Raw genomic sequence first — 10,374 nt, forward strand, 5'->3', positions numbered from 1 at the left:
GTTCAACATGGCAGAGCCAGTAAAAAAAGAAGAAGCAGAGAACACCGATGTTGGAGGAAGAGGAAACGACTGACTGAGCGAGGGCCCACACAATTGAAAAACAAACTGGCTTTTTTCCAATAGCGAGAGTTGAAAAAGACATTCTTGCAATTGCACTTTCAAGTGTGGGTGGGAAAAAACTCTCTGTACTTGCACTTGTTCAATGTTTGCTATTGTTGTAAAGATGTTTGCTCCAACATTTTTGGTCATTCATGTTTGTTGCTATAATCACTAGCAAAAACATTTGTTTTCATTAGGTGGTTGACAGTTCTTCCTTTGGAATGGACATGGCTCCACGGCTTGTGCTTCAGCAGTGAAGTTTATGGTGGTGTTGTAAAAATATGTAGTTTGAAACTGTAGGGGGAGCTCCGTAGAGAAAGACAAAAAAGCGACTAGACTTGCAAAGTTCTGCATTAAGTGACAATCCATTTCCTACCTGGTCTCCCACGGTCGTGCAGTGAAAGCGTAGGGCTTGGAGGTGAGTGCTCCGACAGGACACACGTCAATAACGTTGCCTGACAGCTCAGACATGAACATTTTCTCCACATAGGTTCCAATCTGCAGGTTGTTTCCTCTTCCTGTTGTTCCCAGATCTTCGACACCAGCAATCTCACTGGCAAAACTGAAATGACATTCGCAAAACAATTTTTAATATCATATTCTTCCTGATAGATGTGAGACTGGACGCTCTTCATGCACTCACCGGACACAGCGTGTGCATTGGATGCAGCGAGTCATGATGGTTTTAATAAGAGGCCCAATGTTTTTGTCCTCCACTGCTCTCTTCCCTTCTGTGAAACGACTGCGGTCGGAACCAAACTGCATGGACTGATCCTGGTAACCAGACATGCATTGAAAAACAAAATTGAAGTTTAATATGTTAATTTTTCTGTTTAACTTCAATTAACTTGCCCTGTATTTACCTGCAGGTCACACTCTCCTCCCTGATCACAGATGGGGCAGTCCAGAGGATGGTTGGCCAGCAGGAACTCCATCACCCCCTCTCTATTGAAACAAACACACAATCTTTACCCTCTTCTTCGCTGACCCTCTTTGTGGAGTCCCTGCCTAAAGTGACATGCTCAAACTAAATAGATTAAATCTCTGCAGTTACAAACTCTATGTGGATTATCTTGGTATAAAAATAAAGATAACACTTGTGAGATTCACTGTGTCAGAATAAATGCAGCATTTTTTCTCTCGCCTAAAAAAATATTGCATTTTAAAGCAAATATCACTTTTAAAATATGGAGTAGGAGGTTAAATAAAAACGCATGGAGGTCATGTAACAACATGTGGACATGAGCTGTGCAAAGTCTGATGCTCCTGAAGTAAAGCGGAGTAAAATTACAGAGGTTTTAGTAAAGAGATGTCTTGGAGTTCTCTCGTTTGGCACAGTTTGGTACCATCTGTGCCATTTGAGATTTCTCAAGGACCAAATCATTAAAATCCCATTTAATTTTATTTACATGTTACTATAGGTCTAAAAAGAACTCTGGCTTACCTTGGTCAATGTGGGTGATTGACAGCTCGTTTTAAACCTCTAAACTCATAGAATCAGGCCACAGTCCAAATGCGTGTGAATAACTTCATTAGCGAGTCAAACGGACATAAATGTGTATGACACATTTGTGCAGATATTCGCCCTTTTCTATTCAGAACAATCTAATGCTCTGTAAATATCAATGAGACCGAGATTTGTCCCCAAAGCATACTGGGATGTGTAGTTCTTCGTTAGAAGTGGTTTTGTTCCGGCGGAAATAACTTGTTTTGATAAACAGCAAAGGTAAGAAAACATTTCTGCTTGTATTTCTTAAAAGTCATTTCTGTTTTGCTCTTATTTTGGGGCTGGATCCGTGAATCTTAGTCATAGAGTGATAAAAATGGTACCGCTGGAATCTGTGGATTCTCCGCTATCCATCCAACGCTCATGCTCTGGTGCCGCTTTTCAATGTGTGCGCTGTAACAGTTTTTTTTGCTCCTGCTGGTTTGATCCATCTGTGTTTTGTGAACATAAGAATGGTTTATATGAGCTTTTAGCTGAGCTTCTGACCTTTCTGTGGATATGCAGCATGTCTGTTTATTAGAGTTAGACATGGTTTTATGACGTTTTTGTCACCGCGTGGTACCGGGAGGAAGAGGTTAAGCATGTTCATAATACAGTTTATAAGCTGCAGTTCATAGTTAATATGAAGCTGTACCTCGTTGTTTTTTTTTTTACATTTTATTGTAATAATGCTAGAATTTTACATTTATACTATTACAGCATTTACAGCACTCTTACAAGTTGTATATAAAAAAAATAGACCAAAATAAATAGGAGAACAGAGAAAAGGTAAGAACCATAAAATAAAAAAGGTTGTTTTTTTGGTATAAGCTTTTTTAGTCAGTTGCTCCCGATGTAATGAAATGATTTATTACATAAGTTACTCTTTCCGACTGTTTACCTTTGTCAATTTGCACACTTCGTTCATATTTGAAGCCGTACCTTGCTTTGCGTGTTTTCTCCGAGTTCGTGAGGATGTTCCAACCCTTCATGACGGGCATGGCACAAGCTGCAACTGGCTGAGGACACACAACAGTGCACACACATAATTTACTGTGTTTATGCTGCAAAAACTGCATTCTGGCCTAATTTATGTACACTCATCAGTGTTTTGAGGTTTTTTGGCCTTGTATGGATACAAACGGATACAGCTTTTACCTTTGGTGCTTTTTCGATTTCAACTAAACACATGCGGCAGTTTCCTGCCACCGAGAGGCGCTCATGGTAACAGAACCTGGGGATTTGGATTCCTGCCTTCTCACAAGCCTGATAGGGAAAGGAAGCGGACATCAGTCAACAATAACAAAAATAAATGAGTCAGTCAAGCTACACTCATTAATAATTTTTTAAGTTAATTATGCAGCATGTCTGTGTTTATTGAAGACATGGGAAACAGGAAAGAAGAGGTTCAGAGCTTGTGAAAAAAACAAATGGAGACAAGGTGACGAAGTAGCCGACTTTGGCTGATGTTCTGCAAATACGAAAAAAAACTTTCACCCAGCAACATGAAAGCAACACTTGTGTAGAACGTGAGAGACTGATTAGCACAGTCACAGACCAGGTATCAGCCATCTTCTAGATTTGAATGCCACCACACTGATCTGCACAATCTGGAGCAACACATAATACATACTGTATCTACAAAACAGTCTAAAGTAGACCACAGTAAAATAAGCTGATGCTTCTTACCTGTAGGACAGTGGTTCCAGACTCCACCTCCACCGGTTTCCCATCTACAAATACCTCCACCATGTTGCTAGCAGCACGCATGGCGGTATGCACTGAAATTGCACAATATAATCAATTTAATACAGTCAGTGACCACCAAAATGAAACATGCATGCATGTGTAACGTTCTATGATACACATACAAATCAGACAAATATAAACACACAAAATATTTCTCACCAGTAGAGGTGAGCAGGAGATAACGTTTAAGATAATATCGTGATTGTCGTTTTAAAGATATGCAAACTGACATTAAAATAACTTCGCAAAAAAACGATGAAACGTGCTCGAAACGCCACATTTGGAGTTTCAGTGCATTTGCTGAATGCGTGCAGCAGAATCCCTCCTTTCTGCAGCTGTGAACAGGATTCAGTGTCACAGCACAAAACATGGAGACACAAGCCCCGCATTTAACTAAGTATTTCCTCTTGCTTGTATGCTGCACAAGTTATCTACAGCAGAGCATCAGAATGTTGACCCAGAGTTCAATGTTTCTACACCACAGTTCAATTGTCTTTAAATTTTTACTTTTTAAGAAAATCAGAGTTGTTTTCCTGAAACACTGTGTCAATTGATATAATCTGTAAGCAAAACTTAATGATTGGAAAAAATAAAATTACATTTTAAAGGCTATTGACTAATTATCATTATCATCAAAATCCCCAAAATATTCACTGAGATATTATTTTTTGCCCATGTTGTGTACATCCCTACTCACCAGTGCTGGAGGGAACCAGATTGCCCTTGGCAGCTCCGGCTAAAGCCCGGCCAACAGTCGGCAGTCGCAACATGACGCTGTGAGGAAAACAGAGTACAACGATAACATAATGAGTTTAACTTATTCTGATATGCCATGGACAAAACTTCTGCAAAGAAACCTTCTGTGATTTGAGGCTTGAGCATCAACTATTCAGTTCTGCAAAGTGTACACTGTTACCATTTACAAATCACTGCTTAAACAACAGTCCAAATCCAAAATAGTCCATTACTGTCACACAAAACAGTATTCAATTTAATGTATGGCATACAGCTACTAAGTCACTAAAATTGAGTTAACTCACTAATAATTTATTGATTATTAACAAGTTACTTAAAGCCAGAAAAGCTGAAGGCGGTCCCCAGAGAATGTTCCAGAGAATCTGAATGAACATGTTTTTAATTTGTTGAAGAGGATGCAAATTCCCATTCACTTGAACTAATTCTGACTGGAAAACCTTGACATATACTTCAAAGTCGAATGCACACATTGTACCACATTGTGTTGTTCCCTGTACCACCTTAAATTGCATAGTTTGTTGTGATAAAGTGTGTTTAAATACTGCTGATAAGTTCTACTGACAGTCCAACATAAACAGCTAGCATTGCTTTACTTAGCTAACTGTTACTGTCAACAAAAACAAAACATTGTTACTGTCACGTAACCGTGAAAACGTTCAAGAGATGATATGCACATAGGATATTCCATACCATAATAAGATATACATCATAAACACAGTTTTAGCAGCAGTGTGGACAAGAGACAGCGTTAATCTGCGTGAAGTTTCCAATGAGGACTCCTTGATGCAGGCTAACACCGTTAGCTCAGAGAACTATTCAAGGACACGGCCATTGCAGCGTTGTATGAGGGCAAGAGCGAGCAATGAGGTCAAATACGTAATTGCCGCTGGTGTATTACTTTAATGACATTAGAATTTGAACAGATGTAAGAACACAATGTGCGTCTCATCCTTACCTTTTGCTATTTGGCCTTCTTGACCAGAACAGCGGTGATCTGAGGTTTACTGCGAATAGCTATGGCGTTTTTAGCGGAAGTACAATGACGTTCTACTTCTGGTTAAATGGCGGTCCTAGATTTCATAATAAAGGTACAGCATTCGCTTACATGAAGACGAGAGTTACATTTTGTTTTACGTTGTTTATTGATATCGTTTATTTACAAAATGTATGAACAGACACGCACAACATGTGCATAAGCTTTGCAGGCATCGTTTACGCAACAGCTTTCATCTTTCACTACATTTCCCATGAGGAACCGGGGGGTGTCCCCGGAAGTAGCTACGTGTTCCTTCCTAGATCCATCTTCAGGAAGCGTCCATAAACAGCTACAGAAACGAGCAAGAGTTGGGGCTTTCTCCCGTAAAGGAGTTCAGCAAAAACAGGTAAATATTCTTCAGAATGAACTAAATTATGTGTTCACCTGCTTTCAATCCCTCAACACTGCATTTATACAAAATCTGTCTTAAATATGGCTCAACAAGAGACTTGCTAGCAACAAGCTAACTGCTTGCCAGCGTCAATAAACTTAAACGTAATAATGGTGTTTGACGGGGAAGAAACTGCTCAGTAACTCGTGTAAATGGTTCATATATATATGTACATGTGCTATTTAGAATACGTATATGTAAAAATAAAAAATAAAGTAGGAGCCACAGGACCGTGTCTTGTTGTAGACATGTTATAATAGAGCGGTTATGGTTTGGATTTAGCACGCACTTATGAGATTCAACTATATTGTCATTACTCAAATACAAGTATCAGATAACGAAATTAGGTTTTGCATCTCACCAGAAATGCAACAAGCAGAAGGTGCAAGAAGAATATATATTCGCTATATTAGCTGTAATGTTTGCTTGCCTATGAGCTGTAGTATGTAAAATTTGTCTGGCAGTAAATATCAAAACATTATAGGCAAGGCAAGGCAAGGCAAGTTTATTTGTATAGCACCATTCTTACACAAGGCAATTCATAGTGCTTTACAGGGCAGGAAATACATTTGAAATTAAAACACAATCAATTAAAAAATCAAGTAAAGAAATTAAAACCATTTAAAACATCAAACAATTTAAAAAGATTTCCACCTTTACTAGTGTGTCATACAGTGTGTCTATCTGTGTTTATCTGGTGAACACTAGCTTTTCAGTATGATTACTTCTTTTCTCTACCTCCCCTTCCCCACATTTTATTTACAGCACCATGTTGCCAACCACCTCGCCACACAGCAACGGTGCCCTTGGCTCCCGAGATGCTGCACGCCACACGGCGGGGGCCAAACGCTACAAGTATCTGCGGCGGCTGCTACATTTTAGACAGATGGACTTTGAATTTGCCCTCTGGCAGATGCTGTACTTGTTCACATCACCACAGAGGGTCTACCGCAACTTCCACTACAGGAAACAGACCAAGGATCAGTGGGCAAGGGACGATCCTGCTTTCCTGGTCCTGCTTAGCATCTGGCTGTGTGGTGAGTCTGTGCTAATTTTTCAATAATATAAAAATAATCTCAATACATTTACCCATCAATTAGTTTTTCCCCATTTAATCATATTTAACGTAACACACTCTGTTTTCATCTGCAGTGTCAACATCAGGCTTTGGTCTGGTCCTAGACATGGGTGTCCTGGAGACTCTGAAACTGTTGCTGTGGGTGGTGTTTATAGACTGTATAGGAGTTGGCCTGCTCATATCAACACTCATGTGGTGAGTATGTTTTTTTTTTATATACTTTATGAAATGGATTTCAAGTAAGCAGAGGAGGTATAGTGATTATATTGGACAAAGGGTGTTGAAGAGGGAGACCACCGAGAAGGTTCATGGATGTTGTGAAGGAGGACATGAGGACATGGACAGCTGGTCTAACAGATGAGGATTCAAGGAATAGGATGAAAATTGGAGGCAGTTGAACTGCCACCAAAGGGAGAAGCCAAAAGAAAAGACATTTTCTTTTGTGACTGAGAACTGTGTCTAGAAGAAGCACTAAGGTGGACTTATATGACTGCATGTCTGATGATTTTGTTAATGTGTTTTCCAGGGTCATCACCAACAAGTACCTACTTAAACAACCCAGCAGAAATTTTGACGTTGAATGGGGCTACGCATTTGATGTTCATCTTAATGCTTTCTACCCGCTTCTAGTCATCCTGCATTTTCTGCAGCTGTTCTTCATCAATCGTGAGTAGAATAGATCCCTTTATCTGCGTTTCCATTGAGTGGACCTTTTCATTTTGGTACAGTACGACAGGCTTTTAGCCAGTAGGGTGTCTGGGCATCCTGGGGACTGAACACCATACTTTTAGGCAGGACATCCTAAAGACACCCTATTTTTTTCTCCTGTTTCCCCCGGTGACTTCGCTGTATGTGATCAAAATTAGCCGTATGTAATCGGCGAGACAGGTGCCGATTGAACTCCAAGTCACACTATCAAATATGTCATTATTACAGTTATATTGTTCTTGCCAATAAAGATGTTATATTTAGGGATACACAGAATATTCGGCAGCTGAAAGACTTTTATCACTGAAGCAAAACCACCGAAACAATGTTGTAATGACGAATGCAAAAAATTTCAGCCAGCACGCGCCTGTCTATACCCGCTTAGAGTTTGTCCAATATCAGTTTAAAGCACCAAACAGATTATGAACTCCCCGTGACAGTCAGAACATTCTCTTCTCGCCCCCTTTGAGCAGCTAACTAAAGAGATCAGCTCATCTGATATTCCCTTAATTGCAGCACTAGTGTCTGCAGACACAAGTGTCCTCTACACAAAGATTGAGACCATGGAGTGAATATATATATATATATATATATATATATATATATATATATATATATATATATATATATATATATATATATACATATACATATATATATATATACATATGTATGTATGTATATATATTATGTACTGCATTTAAGGAGATTCACACTGTGTGTTCTTAGTTTGCCATTGCTGTGTGTTACAGATATCATGGTGATAAACTCAGAATGGTTCCTGGGATGCTTTGCCGGAAACACTTTGTGGCTTATTGCCATCGGTTATTATCTCTACATCACATTCTTAGGATACAATGGTAAGTCCCACTTCCCTTTATACAAAAAGTCTTTAACATTAACATTAAATTAGCCGTTTTGCAACATTACTATGAGCATAAAGTATATTTATTTATCTATCACATTTGTAAGACATCCATAAAATACAGAGAATGTTTATGCAGTATTATAAATGGAAAATTTGACTTTTAAAAACTGGTTGTTATTGTCATATCATATAAGATATATGTGATTTTTCCTGTTTTTAAAGGCTTGAATAAAACTATTGAATAAATTAGTAAAATACACTTAATATTACATATATTCGTTCAAAATATATGGAATTGACAAAGTTATATTTAATAACACATCTGTCATTTTTATTTGTAGGCAATTTAATTGTTTCTAACGTAAATATCCTTCATTTAACATTAAAAAGCCAAAGAAATAAACCAGGTATCTGAAATTAAAGTGAATTCCTGTATTTGATCATAAACCACAGATTTTTTATTTTAGAGTGTATTTACAGTGTATTTACAGTGTATTGTCACTCTACTAAGAAAACTTTTCAGTCAAACAACCTATGTGCAGCTTATATCCCCATGTATCTTGTATATTGGAATCTAGACTAAAATATACAGATATTATTCATAAGCCTTAGCTGTCTGTGACTTAAGTGCTGTCTGTAAACATCATCTTGCTTTGTCCTCACAGCTCTACCCTTCCTGAAAAATACAGTGGTGCTGCTCTACCCCTTCGCTCTGCTCGGTCTCATCTACATCCTCTCAGTGACGCTGGGCTGGAACTTCACCCGTGGCCTCTGCTCGTTTTACAAGTTCAGAGTCCAGTAGAGCCTCTTTGTCTCAGAGACTGGACACTCTGTGCCATGTCCAGCTGCTGTCAGAAAATATCTGGCTGAGAGGGACTCAGCCTCTGGGGTGATTGACACTTGATTTTTCTGTTCGGGCTCTCGAATTGAACTGAAGAATCAGCGAACGTTGATGTGTTTTGCACAGAAGAGGACAGATGAGACAGCTTTTATTGCTCTTTTTTGTATGATTTGTAAATAGTTCTTTGGCAGGTTGTAATATATAAGACATATATAAGAGAGAGGAATAATTTGCTTTCTTTGTTTTGAGTTTAACAAAATTAAGTCCTGCTTATTGTAGGAACAGGAAGTGGGATGCAGACTTTTTCTTTTTTTTCTCTTGAAGTGTACATTCCAAAGCACTTTCAATAAAAAAAAAGTTTTATTAACTTAAATTTCTGCAGTTTTAATCACTTTTGTCCATGCAATGGTGACTTACTTTTTGTATTTTACTATGAAAATATTACAACATGGTCTTTAGAACTATTCTGACAAAACTTGATACTAAATGGTTATACATCTGCTCTGGTCTCTTTCCTCTGTCAGGATCTCGTAGTAACACACTGGTGTCTCACAGTGGTGCTGTTGTCACTGTTTTGGATGACAATTATCTGGTCTTATCTGAGGACTTGATGTGACGATTGCATAAGCACCTAGTGTATGTCTTTTTAGATGTTATAATATAGATGTCATTATGGTACTAGCTGAACCAGTAAAATCACATCAGTCTATCTGTCTGTCCATTTTGACAGGTGTTAAATTTATTTCTAAAGCATTTCCTCTTCTACTAATTCTACTACTTCTACTGTACTTTTCTACTTCTGTCACTTCTACTACTAAGGCAAAGTCACAACAATGCGAAACAACAAGTATCTTGTTAGCCGCAGGCAACTGGACTTGCTTGGGTTAAATTTGAAGACGTTTCACCTCCCATCCTAGAGGCGTCTTCATTTCATGTGTTTGCATGGGTGTATAATCACTTGATATAAAAAATAATTTGCTGTCCAAAGATTAGCATTCAATAAGTAGCCAAGACTTTATTGTTGTCTTCCTGTTTAAACAATATCCCACCACAATTCCTCATTGTCTTTACTCACAGATGTCCACTTGAAAACCCAGTGACTGAAGAAGACAGGAATGGTTGGAATTTAAATGCTTTTAGTCTTCCAGAAACTGAACAACATGAGGCAAACCACCCCGTCCCAGCTCTCTCCTCCAATGTTATGACACTGAAGCTGATATGTATTTTGTTCTTTCCTTCTTTGCCCCTTGTTCAAAAAATCCTGTCAAAACAATCCTATCCTCCATGCATATATTCATACACTGGCCCTTTGCCTTGTTTATGCTTGTGAGTTACACTGTGGTGCAGGGCCCCGCAGATGGT

At 38.5% G+C, this 10,374-nt stretch overlaps 2 protein-coding genes across 2 annotated transcripts in view; one reads left to right on the forward strand and one right to left on the reverse strand.

Annotated features, from left to right (window-relative positions):
- ndufs1 (NADH:ubiquinone oxidoreductase core subunit S1) overlaps nt 1-5,116 on the reverse strand; it is a 15,617-nt gene extending 10,501 nt beyond the window's left edge. Inside the window, exons 1-8 of the mRNA XM_083896974.1 lie at nt 5,046-5,116; nt 4,032-4,108; nt 3,275-3,366; nt 2,744-2,851; nt 2,528-2,604; nt 963-1,044; nt 743-873; nt 476-661 (exon numbers count right to left, since the gene is read on the reverse strand). Of these exons, the coding sequence (XP_083753100.1) occupies nt 476-661; nt 743-873; nt 963-1,044; nt 2,528-2,604; nt 2,744-2,851; nt 3,275-3,366; nt 4,032-4,104 (749 nt within the window). The 5' untranslated portion in view covers nt 4,105-4,108; nt 5,046-5,116. The remainder of the gene's footprint in view (nt 1-475; nt 662-742; nt 874-962; nt 1,045-2,527; nt 2,605-2,743; nt 2,852-3,274; nt 3,367-4,031; nt 4,109-5,045) is intronic.
- A 280-nt stretch (nt 5,117-5,396) lies between these two features.
- Nucleotides 5,397-9,255, forward strand: unc50 (unc-50 homolog (C. elegans)). The gene is made up of 6 exons (XM_083894961.1): nt 5,397-5,472; nt 6,283-6,554; nt 6,670-6,790; nt 7,122-7,261; nt 8,056-8,163; nt 8,837-9,255. Exons 2-6 carry the CDS (start codon nt 6,287-6,289, stop codon nt 8,971-8,973), a joined length of 774 nt encoding a protein of 257 aa, XP_083751087.1. The 5' UTR covers nt 5,397-5,472; nt 6,283-6,286; the 3' UTR covers nt 8,974-9,255.
- Nucleotides 9,256-10,374: the final 1,119 nt, after the last annotated feature.

Source organism: Microchirus variegatus (genome assembly GCF_963457635.1).
Source record: "Microchirus variegatus genome assembly, chromosome: 1".
NCBI lineage: Eukaryota > Metazoa > Chordata > Actinopteri > Pleuronectiformes > Soleidae > Microchirus > Microchirus variegatus.

What these genes read in the sequence shown, in the direction of transcription:
- unc50 (XM_083894961.1), top strand. Translation starts at nt 6,287, where the DNA reads ATGTTGCCAACCACCTCGCCACACAGCAACGGTGCCCTTGGCTCCCGA. An exon ending in GCTTAGCATCTGGCTGTGTG is followed by an intron (nt 6,555 to 6,669) that starts GTGAGTCTGTGC and finishes TTTCATCTGCAG; the next exon opens with TGTCAACATCAGGCTTTGGT. An exon ending in CACATTCTTAGGATACAATG is followed by an intron (nt 8,164 to 8,836) that starts GTAAGTCCCACT and finishes TTGTCCTCACAG; the next exon opens with CTCTACCCTTCCTGAAAAAT.